Consider the following 24425-nt stretch of genomic DNA (forward strand, 5'->3'; position numbering starts at 1 on the left):
GTCAGCTCCTGAAATGCTATATTCAACAGCACAGATGATTTAATACAGTAAAACAATAGACTTTGAATTACATTGCAAATAATCTGAATAGTATAACCCTATCTGCCTGAACAGTATCCTGTTAATTGGGTTTTTTCTCAGTATGCTGGGTTTCACACAATAGAAAGTGTTTGGAATAATTTTTGTAAAGTGCTTCTGACATTCTGGTGTTTGATCTCCTTCTCTTGGCTTTGATTTTTAAAAGACTTCATTATAACTCATGTATAACATAAAGTTAGAAGAATCACCAGAGTAGAAGGGAAAGGACTGAAAGCACTCTTTCGTCTCGAAGAGAGATGAAACAAATAATTTTCTCTCTTCTGTTCCTATTTTTTAGCCAAAGGCAGTTAAAATATGCATCTTCAGGGAGACAATAATGTTACTGGCACCTTTTTTAGCAATAAGCGTTACTTATAATTTTTGTTTTCCCCCTCTGCAGATAAATCTCCACATTTCTTGAGGCTGGGGGATGTAGAGGTCAATGCAGGGCAGAATGCTACGTTTCAATGCATCGCTACGGGGAGAGATGCAGTGAATAACAAGTTATGGCTCCAGGTAAGGCTAACTCATGCAAGTCTATTTGGCTAGAGGACAAGCTGCTTTCTGGAGGTGAAATATTTAATTTCCTAAGCCTTTTTTCCTACTGCATGCAAAATATTTAGTTTAAATACAGTTTTATCTCTGTTAAATGGAGAAACTTGTAATCAATTTTGTAATTTTAAAAAACTTGGATTAAAAATTAGAACAACCGGTGTGGACAGTGGAGGAGCGTTGGTCTTTAAGGTACTGTGGGCCTTCTCTCCTTGTAAACCAGCTCTTCTGTATCAAAATTTATTAACATTAAGTGGAGATAATTGGCATTTGGGATCTAGTAAAACGCAGATATAACACAGCTGTCATAAATTTTGAGGATTATTTTTGTCATATAAATTACAACTAATGTTCAAGCAGGTGGCTGGAGGGTTGTAGCTGTACTTCTGTGTGCATAGCAGTTTTACTCAGCAGCAGAATTAATGGGACAACATAAAAGGACTGTTGCATGTCCTTTTTCTCTGTTTCCGTAATAGGAGGGACTTCAACTTTTATCTGTGTGTAATTGTGAGTAGCATGTATGTTAGAATCTAAGCAAAGACTAAAACCAGAAAATAACCCTTCTCATAAAAAAAAAACACCAAAAAAAACCCCACAACACAAAACACAAAAAACAAAACACCATGAAGAAAGAAGACATTAACACCACCATCCCCCCAAAACAACCACTTTGTTTTGTGATGTGGTTAAGACCACCAGTTAAGTAGAAGGATGGCAAAGTTTCACAGTTGCTCCTTAAAAAAAAAATAAATTTTTGCCATTTAATAAGGATTAAAATAATCACTGTAGTTGTATGTGTACCTTTATGCATATGCTTTAGTTCATACAAAAACTTAAGCACCAACAGTCCTCTAGAATGGTTTCTAAATATGCCCATTAAAACTTTTATTTTTGTAAAGCGTTTATTTCAGTAAATTTTCAGAACTGTAAAGTAAATACTTTTTGGGAAACATTGTACTTTGAACTATAATCAGAACTTCAAAATAATCTATTTTTTTGGCAAGCATTGTACTCTGAAATGAACTATAAACAGTTAGTTCAATCCATTTGATTTTTCTTTTAATAGAGAGTGGAGCTGACAAACTTTGAGTAACAGTTGCATATAGGCATGAGATAAAATTTAAAGAGATTTTTTTAATAGATAGAATGAGATTACAAAAACCCCAGTATTCAAAATGGTATTACTGGACAAATATGCCACAATATTAAAAAAGGAACAGAAATCCAGCAGCAACTGCATTGCATTTAGTGAAAAGGTATCATAGCAGTAGGACTGATTTGTACTTCATGTCTTTGAGTAGTAACTTGTTTAAAATGAGCAAACATGTAATGCATTCATTGAGGAAGAGGAGTTTGATTTCAGAAACTTGCCAAATAGAGCGCACTAAGAACATAACATGAAGGTGAGCTGGGCTTTGCTTTATCAAAGGCAGGACTACAGCAATAGAGGCATACTGGCAAACCTGTGAAGCACCGCCTGCAGCTGATCATGGGGTCAGAAGGGCCCGATGGAGACAGCCAGCTGGAAATCTTCCCTATCACTCACTCCTTGGCATCAGATAACTTTGACAGATTATCCTTTCTAACTTTCACTCCCCTGAGAAGCCTGGTTAGCAGCCAGAGCAACTCAGAAAACGTATGTTTTGTCCCTCCATATACTTTCATAGGTGGTCTGTTTATCACAGATGTGGTAGTTTCTCACAGTGAGAAAGATAAGGTACCTTTAAGGTTATAACTCTGCTTGCTTGTGCTTATGAAGTGCCTTGATATTCTTGAAGATACCTTGCTACTAAAATTGTATACTTTAACTTCTGTTCCATTTCTTGTTCTCCCTTAAACAGTGCCAAATTTTCACCAATTTAAAGGTGACTCATTTTTTTCTTTCTCCGTCATCATTCCACCCCTCCATCCTACTTGCCTAACATAAGCATGAATCAGCAACTATCCCTCTCTGAATTCTCTTCCTTAGATAACACAGCAAGTTATGTGCAGCTAATAGTGAATTTAATACGTTGCCCTAAAACATGGGGTGGGCATGTATGTGCCTCGTGAGGCTCCAGAGTGTGACTTGAAAAAGGTTCACTTTAACCTTTGACAAAACTGGAGATTCATAAAGCCCAGATACCCAGAAAGGAAGAACTGGCAGATCAAATCAAATGCCTAAGTAATTGTTTTTGAGAGCCCTGAGCTGAAACATTCCAGGAATGTATTTTTGTCATAACAAGAAAGGCCATTGGAAAAAAAAAAGTGCAAAAATGAAAAATGTAGGAGTGGGGGAGAAGACACTTTCCAAGTACACTGTGTTAGAGAAAATAGCTTTTGGTTATATCCTTATTGAAAAAGAAAAGATACTTCCTTGGAAAACAAGAATAAAAAAGCAGCAAACAATTTGCTATTAAAACCCGTTCTTTAATAAGGAAAGATCTGAGGTGCAATTGGAGATACTAGGGCTTTTTGTGTCTGAGGTAATGTAAGTTCTCATTTGCTTACACTGAAGTAATAGAGATTTGCAGGCACAGATTTTCTTACAGGCTCTACCAGCGCTCTCTGGCTCCCTCAGACCTCAGTTTTAGAGAAGGGCTACAGTATATTCAGCAGCAGGAGGAAAAAAAAAAACAACAAAAAAACAGCCACCACTGCATTCTGTGCTCAGTCGTGCAGTCCCACAGCTGCTACAGTCAGGCTTGGTGTGAGCTACCGTGACCTGGCTTCGGCCTCCTCATGCCTCTGCAATGATGCTGGAGCTTTTGCAGCTTGCCAGTAAGTCAGTTCAGGAAAGTGATCTGGCTGAAAAAGATTTTGGTCCAAATTGGATTTTTGTTGTTGGGGATGAGGAGGACTGTTTGGTTGGGGTTTGTTTTGGTTTGTTTTTTATTTATTGGGGTTTTCTTAGCTTGATTCATGTCTGAATTACCTATGTACATAGTCCCAGCAGGTAGAAGAAGATGAGGATATATGGTTAAAAGCAGGGAAGAGGGAAAGATTATAACGATCTGAAGTAAAAGTGGCTCTTGGTAGCATGTCTCATTGTGGTGTCCTGTGTAAACTTCAATTTTATTTGATTTTTTAGATATTGGGGGAAAAAACCCTGATCATATACTAGATGATTTATGTGCATGCGCATTTCCATGCTTATGTTTTTATTAATGTATATATAATTAAGTACACCACATACTTTTGCCTGTCTGAAAATAAAAAAGGATAAAAATAGGCACAGCATTTCAATAGTTTTCTGTGTGTTTACTGCTGTAATGACAGTCTTTTCATCAACTCAATTTTCTATAAATGTATGTCTGTAAACATTTCAGACAAATAGGAATTAACATTGAATTGAACTTCTCCTGACTTTCACGGCTGCAGATTTTGCTCTTGTTTGCCTTTAGATTATATGTGATCTCTTGTCCCCTTTCATACCCCTCCCTCCCAACCCTGCATATTGCAGCCCCACTGGACCAAGGTCTGGAACAGTCAGAGCTCTGGCATTGAAAGATAAACAGTAAAGATAACACAAGTCTTTAAAAATTACAGCTGCATTAATACAAAACAAATATTTGCGTAGATAAAGAGATTTAACTGGTTGAACAAGATGATCTGAAACATACCTTTTGTGACTGTGGGAGCAGGACAGAAATGCAGCTATCACATTTTTTTGTTCTTCACCTTTTCAACCTAACCTGCCATTGAATCTACTATGGTTGTGAGCTGAAGAATTCTCTTTATGACCTGCAATTATTAGCAAATTCTAGAACAGTTTCAAAATCCTTAGTTTTTTAAGGTGAGCATTAATGGTGTTTCCAAAATACGTGCAGTCTTGGTGTGGTGTTTTTTGTTTTGTTGGTTTTTTTGGTTTGTTTTTTTTCCCCTCCCATCCCCTTCTGAATGTAATGCTCTGGAGTTTTTTTCTCGGTATTTCCTCCCCTCCTCTTAAAATTTCCACTGCAATATGCCACATACCAATAGCTGTAGTTTGGTGCCACTGTACACACTGCAGCAGTTGGGTTGTGTGATAGGAATCTCCAAACCCAAGGTGGTAAGGTAGCTTTTCTGCCTGTTAAGCTTTGATATGCTCTGTCTTATAGGTTTCAGGAGTTAGCAGAAGTTCTTGCTGAAAAATTCTTCCCTGTAGGAGGTGAACATGTTTGTGTGTGTGTGTAATTTTAGAAGATTGAATATAGCATATATAGACATCATAATTGATAGTTGTTGCCTACTTTGCTGATTTTCTTTTCTCTAAAGTCTATGAATTGTCTCTTTGAAAAGACACTTCAAGAATAAGGATTCTTTGATTTATTAACGTTTGATGCACCTTGCTGCTTTGTGCACGTTGATTTGCTGAATTAGTATAAATAGGACCTCTTTTTTACTCTGGTTTTTCCTCTGTGAAATGCCGTGCATTCCAGTGGAGTTATGTCAGTAAATAACCTTGTGAACAAGTCACTTATGCATGTTAATCCTGTGCTTGGGGTGGATATGTGTTAAGTATTAAATATTTGAAAGAATAGTGCACACGGGGCTTTCTACACATGAAAATGCAAGGGTGGAGTGGGGGCATCTGTTTTCTCATTTGATTTGGATTTTTCCAAATGTGGAGAAAGCTTCTACCATTTTAAGCTTCATTTCTTTGCTAAGACAGTGGAGAAATAGAATTGACTGAATAGAATAAATAACATTTGGGTACACAAAGACTTCAGAAAGCAGTGTGCGTATTGTCCAGCATTTGTTCTGTGGATCTAATTGGGATATCACAGCAATCGGGTTTTTTGCATAATCAGGCTGTGTTTAACAGCTTCCTGAGCTGGGAACAATTGTGGCTCCCAGCAGCCCAATACGATTTTCAGTGTCTTATCAATGTCCAGTTTAACTGGACACTTGCACAGTGCAGAGAATAGAGCTTTTTGCTACAACATCTGTTAAACCATATGTCTTGGCACCTGGTTCAGATGGCGATAACTGCAGCACTAATGAATCCATCCATCATGGCTGAGCTTTGCATTAACATAGCATTGGATTATGGAAAGCGGCTTGTCCTGGCTTTTCAGTCGGATGTGTTTTGCTGCTGAGGTCTGCAGTGATACCATTTGCTTGGGCGAATCTGAAATTCAAAGGGGGTACCGCATGCATTTAAAATTTCAATACATGCCTGGTAATCCTGTGCAGATTGCCATCAGAGTGGTGGCGAGCAGGCCAATCTGTCAGCAATAGCTGTGGGTGCTGGCTAACCGCCGCTCCACTTGGGCTGCCAAGGCTGGCAAGGCAGCCCCGCTCTCGCCCGTGGAGAGGCTTGTCAGCGTTAATGCGGTCTGATGCAGCCCCTCTCTCCGCCAGAGGAAAATGTCGTTCCTTGTGGAATAACAGATAATTAAAGCAATTGCCTGAGAGTAATAATTGAAAAAGTGAAATTAAACAGCATTATGGAAAATAAAATGCAAATTGCTGTAAAAACAATGGAGTTGGGCTGACCTCCCAGTGGTACCAACTGTTACCAGAGGATGAACAAGTGTCTGCGCAGTTCTCTGTTCAGGCTCAACAACTGGCCGTTTCCTGCTCCGCTTCTTGAGGAAACCGCCATAACCCTTAATGCCCTGTTTAGCAGCATCTTGGGTTTTGGTGCTGGTTGCCACGGAATGTAATCTGATATTTAGCATTCTTTTCTCTTGCTAGATACTGTGCCTGCATGCTCTTTAACAAGTCTTTGGACTGGGTGCGTGCAGATGGTGTCCTGTGATCATGCATTTGGGCAGAACGTTGTGCAGGATCTGTACAGTATTTCAGGAATTTCGACTGGAGAGTGTATATGAGATCGGTGCCTCTGGCAGGGGGCTGAGGGACGCAACACTGACTGTTTTGTTTTGCTTTTGGAAGGGGAGTGTTTTCTCTCAGAGGAAAGAAGTTGTGCCGTACAACTCCTTTCTTCCCGCTGTACCTAGAAGGTGAAGGCAGGGATCAATATTCAGCAGGAAGGTTTGAGTATGGGCTGTGGGCCTTTGGGGTAAACCATTTAGCTGCAGTGAAGTGCTGAGAGGCTCGCTCATGGTCTCACAAACAAATGTATCTGTAATAGGAGAGTCACGTCCAGTTTAACGTTGGTTTAGGTAGTATGCATGTTTTTTCTACTTTGATTTTTTTCACCGTTTTCTTAATGTAACCTTGCCTTTTGAGATCCTGTTACATTTTGATACAGTTAATTAACTGCTAAAGATACCGTTTCTTTAGTTTGATGATAAAATATTTGCTGTTCTAGTGCACCTGCCTGTTCACCATTTTCAATGTATTTGAAGAATGTTTTTTGTTGGTTTGCACAGATTTTATGGTCCCTGAAAGTTAAAGGGAGCTGAGTATACTCTGGATGTTAGAAAAGCTTTGTTATTTTGCTTTTTCTTTTGTGGGGCCTAGAGAAATTTCAGAGAAGGTGCCTTGTTGGCACGTGCGAAGTTTCAGCCATGGAACTGTGATGGAGAATTTTGGTCCCCTTTTTTGGTTTTAGTCAACTGTCGGGTTTGATGCTTTTTGGTATTGAACTGAAATAAGTCACTCAGTCCTGCTTGCCCTAAGGAGGAGTTGAAGGTATGATGTGTGGAGGCTGTGTGAGGGGAGAGGACCGATCACTCTGGGGTTGTTGTTCTTTGGTGGCAGGAGTGACGGGTGAACCTTGGACAAGCCTCTGGGGAGACAGCAGGCTTTTTGGATCATCAGGATCATCTGCCCAAAACAAGTACTAATTTGTACAACAAATTGGGCTGTTTATACCAAACCCTCTTTCCTCAGCCAGTAAAATGCTGCTTAAGCCCACATTTTACTTTATCATGATTAACACTAATAGCCATACAGCATGTAAGTTCTTTGCACTTGAGGCTTTTACAGAAACTTCACTTCACGCATTTATCTCATCATTGGTTGTTTTTACTTACAGAAAAGATGTTTTTGAAAGTGAGCAACAGAATAGGGTGGAATAGAGGACAAGGCTCCTCTTTTGCAATTACTTGTCTATTTTACCTGCACTTTCACCTCATCATATTTATGTTCTATGATAGATGTTCTAATTTTCCAAACATTTTTTCAAAAATATATGAAAAACTGCCTTCAAGTGATATATCAAGCTCCTTGTAAATGACTTGACTTGTAGCTTATTCTGTATCACACACTGCTGACTCTGACACGGTAATAAAGAATATTCACCAAAGAAAAATACAGTATTCATAACTTCATATTTGAGATTCTCCTTCTAACTTGTTTGTTTCACAAAGGTTTTTCCCTGCCTTTTTTTTTTTTTACTCTGTATTCACCTTTGATGCTATCTGTGTCATTTAACTCTGTTCTCCCTCTGTCACTCCTCAATTTATCAGTTTCTTCCATAAATATGGCAGTTCTCCCTAGATCCCCAGTCATCTTAGGTTTCAGCAACATGAAGCACTGTAATCCTTCTGGTTTTAATTGAATTCTGCCCTAGTTAACTACATCCTCCAGCCTGCATAGATACTAGTCATATAGTTTATATGGCAGCCTTTGGGATTGTCATCCTTGTAGGTCTTCCTTGGGGATGCTGCTGCTCCTGAGGCAGCTGGAGCATCATCAGGTGCTGTGGCCTGTGCCACTGCCTGTGCCCTCGGTGGTGCTGGGGGCAGCTCGCTGACCACTGTGACACTGGGCACCGCCTGCTCCTGCTGCTGTTTTGTAGTTTACAGCTGGACCAGCTGTGGTGGAAGCTTGGTCACTCGGTGCAGTCCTGGTAGTATTTCCTCAGCCAGCCAGTGGCTTAAACCCATAATATGGGTTTAAGAAATAAGACATAAATGAGACATCTGAAATTAAAGCGATGTTTATAAAAACATATATTGCTATAAATTCCTTGACTGTTGACTCGTGTGAGTCTTGTCTATTAATGACTGTGTTCAGGTCTGCATGTGAGACCTGATGAATTACAGAAGAATAAGAGCAGCTGGTGTACTTGGCTGCTTTTAGAAAAGGGTAAAGTTGTCTGCTGAGAAGTGTCTGAGGAACTGTCTTGTGTCGTGTTGTTCTTCAGTAATTGCTTTTTTCTGCAACATTTTTCCTTCATTGTCTTCTCTGAACAAATCAGATTTTTTTGTTTTGAGCTGCAGAATGAATGCTGGAGTTCAATGTGCACTGCTCAAGGTGATAGAGATCTTTAATCACTGTGTTCCCCAATTTGTATTTTTGTGAATTGTGATTGGGGTTCTTTTGTTTTGTTTTTTTTTTTTAATTGACAACACTGCATTCAAGAACAGTGGGTTTATGAAAAGTGTTACATGCTTAGGTTCAAAATAAGAGGCCTTGAAACATCCAGAGAAAGAGTGCGTCATTTTTATTTGTGTAGAGGAATGGCCAGGGACACTGTAGTATTGCTACTTTACCTCTGGTGGATTTTATTATAATAAAATAAATTAGAATGGCCACCTCTGAAGGGCTAGCTGGCTCTCAATTAGATCATTTCATGAGAACCCTTGCTTTCTTCAGTAGGAGTCTCAGTGCAGTGTGAGAGAAACTGAGCTACCTCAATGCGGACAAGTAATGTAACCAAGACATTTAAAGTAATAAAGTAATAATGAATTTTACTGTACTGCAGGGTTGCATGCAGGATAAAACTTGGCTTGTCACATTTATTCAAGATCTTCAATATATGTTTGCGTGGGAAAAGCTGTGTTACTTTTCCTGCTAATAAAATGAATGTGTAATTCATTGGAAAGCAGAATCTCAGTCTGCTTTGCCATGTATGTAGGGAAACCAGCAAGTTCAAGCAAGTTGTATTAATTTCTTATTAAAAAAATAAAAATTAACTACATGCTTTCTTTTAAAAATCAATCAAACAAAAGAAATTGCTACTTCACCATCTTGTGTACTAAGAACAAGATAGGACTATGTAGGCATACTATTTAAGGTATAGATCTAAGTCATGCTGTGTGTGAAAAAAAATATTACTTAGGCTTAAATCATGTATTAGTAAATAAAATTTACTAGAAAAAACACCCCACTTGCTCAGTCATTTGCTTTTTTGTGGGTGGGGAAAAAATTGAAATTTCACTTATAGTGTCTTTTGAAAAATAATGTCATGTTTTATTATGTTTCTAGTACATCTAATAAGTTTTCAAGTCACAATAATATATTGAGACGCTTGTGTAAAAGAATAAAAATAAAATTAATAATAAAGATTTTTTTTTAGAAAGGTAGATTTTTCTCCATTTGGAATTGTGTCCTAAATGCTGTAAAAGCATATGCTATGTGTGCTGAAAAGTGCCAGACTTCTATGTAAGTAAAATTTTAAAAGTACAGTTATTTGTTATTCTCATGTGTTTTTTTTTTTTTTTTAAACATCTTTTGGCAGAGATTGCCTGTTATCGCTGGCATTCAAACTATTCACATTCAACCCTTTTCCCTCTTGCAAAAAATGACATTTCTCCCTTTACATGATGAGTAAAACCAGGAATGTTTTGGAGCATTTGATTTACAAATGCCTTTTTCCTTAGGGCAGCAGAGGTTTAATTCCCTGGGCTGCTGGGGACATCCTTCCAGCCCTTCTGCTGGCCAGTGAGGTTTTGATTGCACCTTTGGGGACCGAGTTGCTTATACAAAGTCTCTGCTAGCACTCTGCTCCCCATATGGATCCTGCCCTCTCCTCTGCTTCCTGTGGCTGTGCAGTGAATCTGATCACGAGCTAATCCGTTTGGTGGTGAAAGTACATGGGGAAGAAACAAGTTTTCCAGGAAGGTGTTTGTTTTTTTAAATTCCAGGTCAGTTTTCTGCATGAATACAAGAATGAAGGTGAGGTGGGGGCAAGTGGGGGCCAGCAGAAGTGGGTGCTGCTGCCAGAGTAATGTGTGTGTCAATGCAGCCAAAGTGTTGACATCTTTTGATCTCTGGAGGCATCCTGGCATCCAGCTGAGAGCTAGAGAAGGCAACTAGAGTTGACTGTAATTATTAGCAGTGGAGTGGACTTACTTTAAGGTGTTTATACTAAGAAAGGGATGGGGATGTGTAAGGTTGAACTGTCCAGGCTGATAAAAATCACAGGTATGAAAAAAAAAAAAAGTTCAGGAAAATTTAGAGGGTATATCACTGCAGAAAGTTATGGCATCTTATTGCTGTTTGAACAAAAAAGCAAACACCACCACTTTTTAACCTGAAAAGCTGAGAAAGAAATGCAGATAAATTTTAAATTTGTATTACATAATAAGAAATGCACCTAAATTCTACCAATTAAATAAGATGCTGGGGTATAAATGTTTCTGGTTCTATTCAGGTTCTGGAAGATCACTAAAATTTCATTTCATATTTATTGAATGCTTGATTTCTTTCATGAGGCAGAAAAGAGAAGTTTAAGGCTAATTGTTAATTTGCCTATGATTGTTTTTTAAGCTGCATAGGCTTTATTGTTGACTTTGTTTAAAATATAAATGAAGTAATTTCATCGCCTGATTTTTTTTTTTAATAAAATCATGTTCCTATCAAATTAAAAATAACCTTGAAGTCATAGGGGCTTATTTAAGATAATAATTTTAAATGCCTGAAATACCAGAACTAAGGAGGGGTTTCCACATGCTTGTATTTCTTTTAATCAAGTGTTTATAGAGGGTAGTTCTGGGTGAAGCCCAGAGTTATTTTCACAAAAGGAGAACTGCCTGATGGTGACCTCTCCTAAATGAGCAATTCAGGGTTATCAAATCAGACAGCAAGGGACTTGGAGGAACCAAGGATCACACAGGGTACAGCCATTACCTATTAGTATAACCTCACATTAATTTTAAATTGAATTTTTAAAACCTAATTGAGCAGCATTTTCAAGCTCTGTTCAGTGTGAGCAGGACATAAATTGAAACAGTATGTACCAGGAACCATCTAATAAGCAGAGAGCACTGCTGCCTTTCTTTCCTCTCTTTTAAAATTAGTAGTAATGCCCTGACATTAAAAAGAAGAATTTAATTAAGAGATCATGGCAGTGCATCTGAACTCTGACTGGCTAATGGCTTACCAGTGTAAAGGATATGCATGAAAATGAATGCAGAGTATTTTCTTTAACATTCATTTTTAAGTGAGAACTCTCTTCTGTTTGAACTTGTCATCATTTTAATGATGGGAAAATATTTTAATGGATAAGCTGTACGTGAAGATAGACTTTGAAGATGTAATTGTGCAGTTGGACTCCCAAGAAACAAATCCTAATACAGAGAAATTTGAGCAACTACTCTAAGCCTTATAAGATAAAGTGGTAGGAAATCACTGATGTAAATAGAAAAGAAAATCTTAGGCTTTGTTGTTGGAGTAGAACTGTAAAGCTTGTTAAATTTCATTTTGATTAATTGCTCTGAAAGTACATTAATATTTCATTTTAAGAGTAGCCCCGTTCACTTTGTTTCTCACGGTGAAGCATGCAGACGAGCTTAAGTAAGCAAGTTCCGAGCTTCGGAGGGTAAATTATTTCACACAGCAAGCTTGGATGTGCTTCTCTGCTGCAGACTGAGCACTTGGCATTCAAATTTAAAGCGCTGGACTTACTGAAGGGGGGGGGGGGGGGGAGTCCTTCATTTTAGAAAACCCCCTAATATTTATTTTTCCCTTCACAACAGAGCAGGAATGACTGCATAGGTTACACAGGTTACTTGTCAAGTCTGCTGTCATATTATTTTTAAAAATATGCCTTCCATTTGTTATATGCTGTTTGGTCATTTTAACGCTTACATGGCGAGTTTGTGTTTAGTGGGGGAGCCTGGCTTTCCCTGGCTGGCTGGGAGTGGCGGTGAGCGCACGTGCTGTGCGAGGGCACAGACAAGCGCAAGAGGAAGAAAGTGCCATGAAGTCTGCTTATTTTGGTTACTTCAAGGCACTAGATACAATTTTTGTATTAAGATATCGTTCCAGAGAGTTCAAGTCTTTGGTCAAGACTGAACCGGGGCAGGGGGAGGAAAGTAGCTTTGACAATCCTGCTTTCGGATTTTCTGGCCTGGCCCTGCAGGCAGAGCTCACCTCTGGGCCGCAGCTCCCTGATGTTTCGGCTGTAATAGCAAAGAGGGTGGGTGGAGGGAAAAAAATGGCTGGTGTCCTCATGAAATAAGGAAGAGTCACACCAATAAGCCTGACGCTGATAAAGGTGATGGCATGGTCTTTGTAGTGGAATACCAGTGACTGAAATCTGCCAGGTTTGTGTAAATGAATGTTTTCACCCAAGGCTTGCAGTGAGGTATTGGATGGTGCTTTGACTGCTGCAAGAAGGATGGCAGAAACTAAAATTCATCTGTTTAAACATATTAATAGTTAAATTATAATTTATTATATATATATGAAAGAAGTTAATAGTTAAAATGAATATTTGTTTCAGTGAGTTTGAAGCTGTGCTGCCCCCTTGGCTAATCTACTGCAAAACTGTTTAGAGACTGACTAACCCATGCTAAGATCATGAAGGGTAGATGTAAAATGAAGTGTCTGAGTATTATGAAGTACTCCTGCCTGTGACAGGAGGCCGGCTAATACACACATACAGCATTAAATCATCTCCTTTTTCTCCCCTTTGTATTTTGCCACAGGCTTTCAGGTTATTAAATTCTGTGGCTCAGCAGTAGTGCCTCTTGTGTTAGAGAGAAAGCTCGTAGCATATAGACCTCAATGAAGTTTCTCATTCCAGGGATTGATTAGAGCTAAAAATGTCTGTGGAGGTCGCATTTTGCTATGTATCAAGCAGAGCAGGTGATGTAGTTACAAAGAAATTATCATGTCTTTCTAGGGACTGAGCAAAGCTGAGTGCTCAGAAACTGTATCCTGGTCAGGGAATAACATGCAGCTGGTCCATGGGAGAGCGCAGTGACACAGGTTGTTCACCTGGTGCATGTTTCTGCGTTTTTTTTTTTAAAATACTAAATTTTGATGTAAGGTCTGTTTTTTGATTAAAATCAAAATTGAGCATTTAATGTGAATGGTAATAATGAAAAAGGATCACAAAACAGCTCAAACTGTTCCTACCTTACTGACCTCTTACCCTGCCCTGCAGCTCCAGACAGATTAAATTTTTCAGTGATTTGTGATAGCTATGAATTTTTTTTCGGAACTCTTTAAGCTCCTTCCTTTAAATGAGGTATATATTATTCCTCTTTTAGCAGCTTCCTTCCCTTCCCTTTTTATTTCAACTAGCTTTAGGTAGATAGGTAGTGCTTAGTATAATAAAAGGTACAATTTTAGAAGGTATTGAATTTGGACAGATAAGAGCTTGCATTAAAAAGGAAACATTGTCTGTTTGCTAAAAAAGAGTTGCTGAAAACCTGTGAAATCCCTCAATGCCAGGCTTGTTTAAATATTTCTTACAATACACCTGGTGTATCTGTTATAATTCTACTTAAATTTGAACGACTCTTTATAGGAGTACAACTGCTACTGCTGGGCTCTCCTAGGATGGTTCCAGCTATGAAGCAGGGGTAATTGAGTATGCTGTGGTGCTGATGTGAGCCTGGTGGTGCTTTTCACCCCCAAACTTGAGTCTGAAATGCTTTGGAGTACTGCTTGTCTTTTGATGGGACCTCAGCACTCAGCTCTTCTACCATGAAGATTCAGCATGGGCTGAATGCATTTGGGTTTGTTCTTTTTTAGTGTATTCTCTGTATGATTATCATGAGATAACTCTGCCTTGGTTACTCTTATTTTCAGAGAAGAAATGGGGAAGATATACCAGTTGCTCAGACTAAAAACATCAACCACAGAAGATTTGCTGCTACCTTTAAGTTGCAAGAGGTGACAAAAACCGACCAGGATTTATACCGCTGTGTAACTCAATCAGAGAGAGGTTCTGGAGTGTCAAATTTTGCTCAACTCATTGTTCGAGGTAAAGTTTGAATTGCTTTCATTTTTTCCAGCGAAATGCTCCTAATACTAGTGCTTTCTACTTAAGTCTTTTATTTAGCCTACAGGTGCCTGATCTGAAATGTTCATACAAAGATAGCTCTGTGAAGCTTCTGAAGTTGTTGTAAAATGAAAGACTGGTTTGCCAATCTTCTTACGATTGCTTTCCATAGAATGCATATGAGTAAAAGCTCTGATCCTGCAATGTGTGTAACATGCCGGTATGATTTTCTGTGGATGCTGTTTGTTGAACTTAAGGTGTAAACTGTTTAACTTGTCATAAATGGTTTTACAGATAAGAGAGATTCTACTGTACTTAGTTAACAACCCCTTTTAAAATCTGTTGCCTCAAGCAGACTGGCTGTACAGCAAATAATATGTTGTTCTGTTACCTGGGAGACAGGTACATAAAAAATAGTTGCAAATTTTCACCTGCCCAAGGACTGAGAGTATTACGGAGATGTTCTGTGGTGATTTCAACCTTTGAAGTAGGAGGAAGAAGAAGAAAAACTTGCTTCTTTCCACTTTTTTTTTTGTTGTTGTTTTTGTTGTAACTTATTCAGAAGTCTCTTGAGGTGCAACCATAGCTTGTGTGTGGCAATGTCAGGTTGGTGATTTTTTTAATTTGTGCGTTTTGTGTTCGGGAAGCATGTGATCTTGACTGGCAAAGGATATGGTTGAATATTAGTGTTCATTTTTCACCTCCAAAAGTCGCTTGCTGTTTGGCCTCAGATAAGCTATTAAGCCTCTCCTTGCTTAATTGTGTCACTTCTAAAATTGCCCGTTTCACTTTTAGTTGTGATGACGATTAATGCTTTTAAATTGGGAAAATTAGTTGTACAAAATCTGTCTGTGGTGCTGCTGCCCATCGCAGGGGCTGTTTTGGCCAGTAAGTGCAGGAGTCAGGCACACAGTGGGCTCTTGCTTGACTCATTGGTCCAGCAATGGGCTGTTTGGTCAGTTGGCATCTAGAAGTCAGCCATTGCTTTTGGAGCCAGGACAGGGACAGCAAGTTTGTCCCCAGCTTGTAGAAATAAAAGTAGCATAGGAAGTTCTCCGAGGTATGTGGTACCTGGCATTTGCTGGCAGAGGTCTTTTCCCTGGGAGACCAGTTGATTGGGGTCAACTAGGTTTTATGTCTTCCACGTAACACCAATAAAAATGTGCTTTGCTGACCATACGAGGATTTAGACTGTATGTTAACAGCTTTTTTTTTTTCTTTTACTCTTTCACATGTACATTTTGTCTAGCAAAGTGCAAGACTCATCCTAATAAAATTAAGTTAGTCCTGTTACAGCATGAAAACAGACTTTGTTTTGTTGTTAGAAAAGCAGGGCAAATCAATGTATTTATCCAACAAATGAGGTGTGCTGGTTTTTTTCTAGTATAATAGAGCAGTAAAATGGTGTTTAAAACACGATTCCTCTCAAAAACTGAGATAACAGTATCAAACTTCATAGTACTCTGTTTTTAAATGCAATGTATTGTCCTGCTGAGAAGCTTAGGTCATTTGATAGAGAATACCATCTTTATGGCTTGAAACGTAAACTTGATAACTAGCTGTCTATGCAACTGTTACATAGGTTTTATATTTTAAGGTTATGTTAATTTTACTTTTTGTGAGCTTTTTGGATTGGAAGCCCAAGAATTTTAGTTTTTAAAAAAAAAGAACAGGTAGGTTTGTGTGTAGATATATATAAATATATATATAAAAATAAAAAAAATAAAAAGGTTAGTCTTCTAAAAACATTTTCATCTATTTGACATCATGGTAGAAAACAGATTTATGTTTTATAATAGGATTTATCGCTTGCTGTTATATTTGAAAAGCAATATACAGTAATATATTTTCTTGTTTGTCTGGATAACCACTAAATAAATCTTGTTAGCCAAAAAAGCATACCCATACCCTTAGGGATCAGCTACCCCGGTGTTAAAACTGTACTGAAAATTAACCATAATGACAGGTCCTATATCTCAGTGGCACTTTAAAGCTGACATCCTGCTATATGGATACAAAAGATGATAATTTTAAAGGAAATTTTTGGGCCACTGATACGAATTGCCTTTAATAAGAGCTGGCATAGTATTGCCCGTTGTCAAAGATGACCCGGGGGAAGAGTTTATTAGTGCATTTTCTTCTAAACTGGAAGTGACAGGGCATGCTTGGGGCCCTTTTGTTACTGTTTGTAACAAATGAAAATTTCGCTGCAGAATTCTCATGCTGAAGTGTATTGATCTGTGTGTTCTCACAGCCAGAGGAGGGGAAAAAAAAATGATGAAACACAATTTACTTTGTCATGGCTTTAGTATTGCTTCCAGATCATTTTGAGTAATGATAAGGTCTTCAGTTTGTAGAAGCCAAACCTTATTGACAGCACTGGTTATTAGAGAGCGAGGGATGAGGAACAGTTGTTGCCCAGTAATTCAAAACCTGGGTGTTTAGGTATGTGGCAGAGATCCTTACATCTTCCACATCTACAGACCCATGATACCATAATATAGGTGTAGAGGCATCTGATACTTTTCTGATTGGCAGTCCATAAATTATTCTTGGTAATGAAAATTTCCAGCTGTATAATGTACATCATGTTGAATCATCATTATTTCATTCTGAGCTGTAACAAAAGAATTACTTTTAGTGGAGTTCTGAACTTTATTACAAATGTGGTTACCTGGGAGGGATGGCGTACATTTAAAGACCCTGAAAGGGGATAACTCAATCACTGTGATAAAGTTTTTTTTGTAGAAAAATCAGACTAGGGTAGGATTTGCAATTCACTTATGACATTTTACCAAAAGTAGTTCCAGTCGATGTTGTAATGTCTCATATTTGCTTAGAGCTGGTTCTCAGCTTCCAACTCAGTGGCTGCATTGTAGTGATTGTTTTTACATGGTTTCTATGGCATTGCTGTCATTCTTGGATAGTGTAGAAGCACGTTCCCTTTCCCGTTCCCTTTCCCATTCCCTTTACAAGAAGCTTGGTGCTGCCATTACTGACTTATCCTCCTGAATATGTCCATCTAATTAATCATCTATTTATATTTTCCCTTGGTGGCTGTTAAATTGGGGATTTCTGGGAAGGTAACTTCTTGAAGTCTTCAGAGTTGTCTGCACTGGAACTTGAGGGAGATGCTGGGAGGAACAGTAGCTGTGATGGGTAAGAGCGAACAAGAAGACACCGACAATTCTTTTTACTGGTTTCTTACTTCCTTTTGAAAACAAGTGTATCATGATCTCAAAGTCCTTAAAGTCTTCTAAAACTTCTAAAAAGTCCTTTTGCTACCTAACATGGAATTGTAGAAATTAAGTGCCCAAAGACAACACCTGTTCCCCGGCTCATGTGTTTACTTGATATATACAGTTGTGTACACATTCCAAGTTACAGTACCAAATGCAGTAATCCTCAATCAGTTAAGAACTTAGCCCTGTAATCAGTTCTTTTACTCTGTCATTGTTCAGAGCTCTTAAACACAGACTAGAATATTTGTCTAAAGTTGGCAATATTTATCAGAAAAGTAGTCTTGCGCATCAGGAAGCGAGGTAGTTTTCATCACAGCAATTGTGATCAACTTCTGGATTGACTTGGCATGTTAAAAGTGGCTGTCAGGAGGAGATGAAGCTGATGTTGCATTGTTATGTTGTTTGTTATCAGAACTTTGTAAAATAATCCAAATTCAGTTTGTCTCTGATTGGAACCTCTTATACTCTGGCAGTCCTGCAGGGACCATGAATAAAATCAATATTTACTTTGGCTGCAGTGTACCTGGAAGATCCACGAGTCATAATTTTCTATTTTGTTTTATTTTCAGAAAACAGCACTTTGTTGCTTCAATTGTCAAAAAAAAAAAAAAAAAAAAGCAGCAGACCAGTCTCTCAAATGATATGATAATGGATTATGCTTTATGTCAAGTGCTTGTCTGCTTTCCCGAGTTTCGTTTCCTTTAAAGTAGCTACATGTTGTTAGCAGACTAATTGTACAAAACCTAATATTATGCCATTAAATACTACAATATCAGCAGGAAATGTGGTGTGTTTTATGTAGTGGATCTTACATACATACTTGGAAGAAAATGTGGATTAGTGTTAAAGACAGGGAAGAAAAATAAGGGGGGAAAAATATCTGTGAATAGCTCTACCATGTGTCTGGTTCCACTGGTAAGTTCCTAAGTTTTATTTGAGTTGTAAATTATAAATTGTTTTTAATGTTTTTACTAGGTGGATGTGGCTTTTTTTAACGTTTCTTCATCCAACCCAAACAGCTCTTTTGTGGTGGTGTCAAAGCAAGGGGAGGCCTACACCTTGTTTTATCATTCCAGTATGGAATTATATTCATGTCCCTGATGAATGCAAGTTAGAAACAGAAAGGAAAAGAAAAGCAGTTTTTCTCTACTGTCTTCTGACTGTTCTTCCAGAAATCACAAGTTCTGGTAAACTGACCTGTTTCTATGAGTTTATTAACGTGAAAGGGGCTATTTTGTTTCTTGTATTTGCTTTGACGTGGCAAGTACTCTCTCCTCTACGGCTGTTTTAGGGGCCAGGCCTCTGTGTGTGTGTCATTATATTCTTCTTGGTTTCCCTTCCTGGACTTAGTTTGCCATCAGGAGCAGTTCTTACTATGTAAGTCTGTCAGTGACATTTCTGCCTTTCGTGTTAGAAATCCTTTTAGGGATTTTATATAGGAAAACCAGCAATTTGGCTGGTCCCTGGTGATGCCAGAACACTGTGAAGATGGAGCTTGCCCCGGCGGCAAGTATTTCTCACAGGAGCATTATTTTTTTATCTTACAAGAAGTCTCTGAAGTACTTCCATTTGAGAAAGTTGTGGACCAAAGTTCACTTTCCAAATTTCACTAGTACTTATTTTGTTTGGGAAAAACTTGAACTCTCCAGACTTGCTCCAGATACGTGTCCTCAGTTTTGATACCTGGTTTATTTGTTCAGTATAATAGCAGACTTAAAAATATGCCAAGGAGAGCACTAGGTGGAAGATAAAAGTAAATAAAATTCAGTAGTCTGAATATATACTCTCTTCTTGCAAATACGCTGGCTCTTTCTGTACCAGTTTTGTAAAATGACCCACATCTGTTATCCAGTATTAAGTTCTCTGATGAATAGTAGATTTTTTTTTTCACTTCTGATCATATCACCTGCCATCATAAATGCTAGACAGATCAGGTTATTAGTGATACTTTGTAACGTGTTCAGAAATTCAGTCTCCAGAGACTGATGATAGGTAACAGGGCTTTGGACTGTATCTTTGAAGAGTCTTAAGCTGCATCTTTGGGTGTGCATGTCTCTGAATTGACTAAATTTCAGAGCAAAGGGGAAACTAGAGAGAGAGAGATTCCACAGTCCAAGTTGTTGAAATCTGTGGGATTTACATCATTTTCTTGGCTAAGTGCCCCTTTGAATCATCACCAGACTTCTATAGGAGTAAGCAAACATTTCAATTGTGACTTAGAAGATGCATGTGGTTGCTGTGCTTGGTTCAGAAGATGCATTCCTGGAGTACAAATTTTAATACTGTTACTTATTTTGGACCCCCAGCCCACCTTCAGAACTATTTTATATTCCAAGTTTTCCCATTAGTGGAAGCCTAATGCTCTCACGATTGTACCCCTGTAGGAAAAGCAGATGTCAATGTCTTAATGACTTTGCTGCAGTTTAAAAAATAATGAAATGACTTTGTGGAGGTTTTCTAAACTTTGCTGATACACACCTGAAATATAACTTGTGTTTTAAAGTGTAAGCATCCTTCAGAGAGTCCAGGATCCAATTAACTTAATCTTTTTGTGGCATTGTCTGGTTTTCATTTCTCTACTGTATTAAGATCTTATCCTCCTTAAACAGGTTTAACACAGGAATCTTCCTATTTTCAATCCTCTGTTTCTTAAGCTGGTAAGGAGGGACTGTCACCCTGAAGTCAAGTCCTGCCTCCTTTACATAAGAAGAATGAAACAAGAATGTAGGAAAATACTTCGGTAAGTCTATACGTTCACAGGTAATAAATTGAGCCAGATAGTAGTCCCAAGCTCTTCATAAATCTACCATACCAGAAAGAGTAGCAGCCTCGCTTTCTTCTCAGGCAACTCTTCAGTGCAAGTAACTCTGCTTGCCCCATTTACTAAGGCAACTTTGTCTCTGGTTTATGTAATTAATAGGTGCATTGCTTATTTTCTTTAGAAAGCACGGGAAAGTTGCTTTTCCTGGAGAAACACAAGGAAATACTTTTCTACTAGATTTTTAAAAGAAGCCGAAGAGACTTAGATTTGGGGTTATACTTGAAATGATGGAATTGGGGAATGGTTGCGGTGGAAGGGATCTCTGGAGGTCATCTGGTCCAGCCCCCTTGCTTAAGCAGAACCACCTAGGGACAGTTTCTTGAGACTGTGTGACTTCTGAATATCTCCAAGGATGGAGACTCAACAACCTCCCTTGGGCATTCTGTGCCAGTGCTTGGTCACCCTTACAGTGGAAAAGCATTTTTTTGGTGTTCAGACAACCCTCCCATGTTCCAGTTTATGCCATTGCCACTGGCACTGGGCACTACTGAAAAGAGTGTAGCTCCATCTTCTTTGCACCCTTCCTTCAGATGTTTATACATATTGGCACCCCCTGAGTCTTTTATTCTACAAGCTGACCAGTACCAGCTCTCTCAGCCTTTCCTCACAGGAGAGGTGCTCCAGCCCTTCAACATCTTCGGACATCCCTTCACTGAACTCCCTTCAGTATGTCCATGTCTCTCTTGTAGTGGGGAGTTCAGCACTGGAACCAGCACTTCATCTGTAGCCTCACCAGTGCTGGGAGGATCACCTCCCTCAACTTGCTGGCAATAGTTTCTCTAAGGCACCCCAGGATACCATTAGCCTTTTTTTTTCTGCCACAAGCGGCACGTTGCTGGCTCATGTTCAACATGGTGTCTACCAGAACCCCTGGGTCATCTTCTGTCAACTGCTTTCCAGCCGGGTGGCCCCCTGCATATGCTGGTGCATGGGGTTGTTCCTCCCCTGGTGTAGGACTTTGCACTTACCCTTGCTGAACTTTAACTCTTCTCAACCCATTTCTCCAGCCTGTCAAGATCCCTCTGGATGACAGTGTGACCCTCTGGCTTATCAGCCACTCCTCCCAGTTTGACATCAAATTTGTTGAGGGTGTACTGTGTCCCATCATCCAGATCACTAATGGACATGTTAAACATGATATGCTACAATGCTTTGTGGCAGTCAGTTTGATTGTTTACTTTTTTACAAGGGAGGAGCAAGGTGCTTTCATTTCAAAGTCCTTTCATATGTATATGACTTTTCAAAGTTTGTGTGGTACTGTCACTAAAAGTAAAACCTTGTATTCTTGACAAAGATTAGTCTCCTGTTTGGTGTGGTGGACTCTGCTTAGCCAACAGATTCATTGCAGTGTTGGCTTAGTTTGGGTGGAGAGTGTTTCTATGTCCTCATAATCCTCTTGAAGTCTTTAGTATGAATTGTTGCTTTATTGTAGTGCTGTGATTTGTTCTCCAGGAAGATCTGAAACACGTAAGGTAAAGCACACGTTTTGCTTTTCTCTCATAAGACATGAGTTTTGTACTGCTTGATGTAGTCTAAATCAATATTCTCATTAGGCAAAAGCTAGCCTTTTCACTGCTGGTACGCATCGTTTTACTGTATTGCCTGAACTATAAGGTGACTGATCTGGATCAGAGCAAAAGCCAGAGTCCTGTAGCCCAGCATCCTGCCCGTGGCTGAGCTCAGTAGCTGGTGTTTGGGGCAGGGTATCAGAGAAGAGCATATGTAGAGGTGTCCCTTGTTGGCACAGGAGTGTACCTTTGCAGGGGTCTGTGCTTCAGACATCTTTCAAGGAAGGGGCAATACCTTCTGAGCTTAGACGTCAGCATTATGCCTCAGTTTCTCATTCAGGGAGATGGGTGAGTGTAGAGCAGAGGGGCGAAGTACAGAGGCAGAGATTACTGCTTGTCTTAACTCGTTTCTTCTTGAAAGTATGTTGTTTGCTCTACAGATGAAACCACAGAGCCTGTGAAAAGAGTTTAGCAGATACTAACAAAATACAAAATTAATGGTTACATCAAAAAGTGACCGTGCGAGGTGATTGAGCCGATATGAGGTGCCTTTTTTCAATCATTATTTTAATTAGATCCTCTCCTAACCAGTCAAACTCAATCCTGTTATCACTCACAGGTAGGAGTGGATAATGTATAACCTCTTGCATTAAAGCATAGATTTATGACCTTTGTAGAGTTTTGCATAACTGCTGAATTTCTTTGCATATGGATCATAACTTAAAAATTGCCTAATAAAAAAATAACCGTGCAGAAACCAAGCCAGACTCACAGTTAACTAATTAACTGATTTGGTGCAAGGGACATTATTTACATTTTTCATTGCCTGATGTATACTGTCTCCTGACATCTGTGGTGGATGCTGATGCTGTGTGGCACTTTGGTTTGTGAGCGCAAGCAACCAGCAGTTCCTTTTGTGTTTCTTCCAAGGCTTCATCCCACCTGTATGAGAGCACGTGGGATAGCAAACCCTGTGGAAGTCCTCTTAACTTCTCTCTCCTCCATGCACTTCTCAGTGGACACCATGATGGGAACTCTCTTTCCATAGGATCTGGGTGGAAACCAGCAGGACAAAGGGAAAAAAAGATGAGGAGGAAGACTGGGGATGCTGGTAATTAGCCAGACCAATGTTTACTGGGATATTTTTATTCATTTTTTGAGTATTGCTTTTATATACCTTAAGCTGATAGGTTTCTAGGCATTTGACCACTTTTCGAACTACAAAAAGTGTTTCTTATCTATTTCCTAATTATTAGGTGCAACACTATTTTGTGTGCCGTTAGGTGTGACGCTGTTTTATGTCCAAGAATGAATATGTAGTAGGCCTGACTGGTTTTCTGATGGTTGTCTTTGACCGGATACATTAATGAACATTCAGACAGGAATGTGCTTTCAAAGCAAATCTTCAGATTGTTCCAACTTCCTGACCCTCAGCTCTTGTCAGACCAAGGGAACTACCTTTCAGAGGGAAGTAAACCAAAAGGCAGGTGCACGTAATGCTTTCCAGCTGCCGGTAGGCTTTCAGTCATGACTAATGCTCATCTTGGGCAAAACTAACTGAAGCACCATAGAGGGGTTGCTGGGTCCTTATCACTGACTCCTTCGCTCTGCAGGTCTGCTCCTGTTCTCCCACACCACTTGCTGACACAGTATTAGAGAAATCCCACCAGTTCATAAAACTTTTTTTTTTTCTCCCCTCCACCAAGATTAACCCAGAAAAAGAACTTATGAAGTTAGGTTTGTAATCCTGGTCCCTCTTGCCACGTGGAGGAGGAATGCCTATGCTGGCCCAAGAGGTAGCTGTGCAGGACCAGGGAGGGCTGAGGCTGGGCAGGGCTTCAAGGGATCACTGGTCATTTTTCGGGTGAAGTGACGGTGAAAGGGCAGCTATTGGCAGGGAGCCTTTGCTCCTCTCCTGTGTCCCTAGCCGTGCACAATCCCTCTCCTCCTTCTCTTGGCTCTAGGGCTCATGTCACTTCCGTGGCCTGGTTCAACAAGCAAAATGGGCATCGAGCTACTCCCTCTCAGCCTGGCTGGGACACCTGTGCCTTACTGGGGAGCACAGTCAGCTCGCCAGAGCTGGGCCGGGAGCCCAGAGTGGGAGGAGGGCAGGAAAAGGGCTCTGTGCCTGCTTGCCAGGCAATGGGCTGCTACTTGTCCTTGTCAGGTCTTGTGGAGACCTCACCATGGTTTGGCAGTAAAATAAATACAGCTGTAGGGTTAATCAAAGTCAGTGGAAGCCTATAATAGGAAGTAGTGACCTGGGATGAACTTGGCCAGGCAGCTCGTGGTTGCAGAGGAGTTAACTGTGTGCAGCAGGCTTAGTGCCGGCTTTAGGTAATGGGTCTTCTGCCTCTGTGGCAGAGCAGGTATTATCAGCCCCTCTA

The 24425-nt window shown here is 39.5% G+C and overlaps 1 protein-coding gene across 7 annotated transcripts in view; it reads left to right on the plus strand.

Annotated features, from left to right (window-relative positions):
* PTPRK (protein tyrosine phosphatase receptor type K) overlaps positions 1-24425 on the plus strand; it is a 411664-nt gene that overhangs the window by 190801 nt on the left and 196438 nt on the right. For all 7 annotated transcript variants that reach the window (XM_040597798.1, XM_040597792.1, XM_040597791.1 and 4 more), the window contains exons 5-6: positions 479-594; positions 14275-14449. In XM_040597798.1, coding sequence (XP_040453732.1) covers positions 479-594; positions 14275-14449 — 291 coding nt within the window. The remainder of the gene's footprint in view (positions 1-478; positions 595-14274; positions 14450-24425) is intronic.

Source organism: Falco naumanni, chromosome 6 (genome assembly GCF_017639655.2).
Source record: "Falco naumanni isolate bFalNau1 chromosome 6, bFalNau1.pat, whole genome shotgun sequence".
Taxonomy (NCBI): domain Eukaryota; kingdom Metazoa; phylum Chordata; class Aves; order Falconiformes; family Falconidae; genus Falco; species Falco naumanni.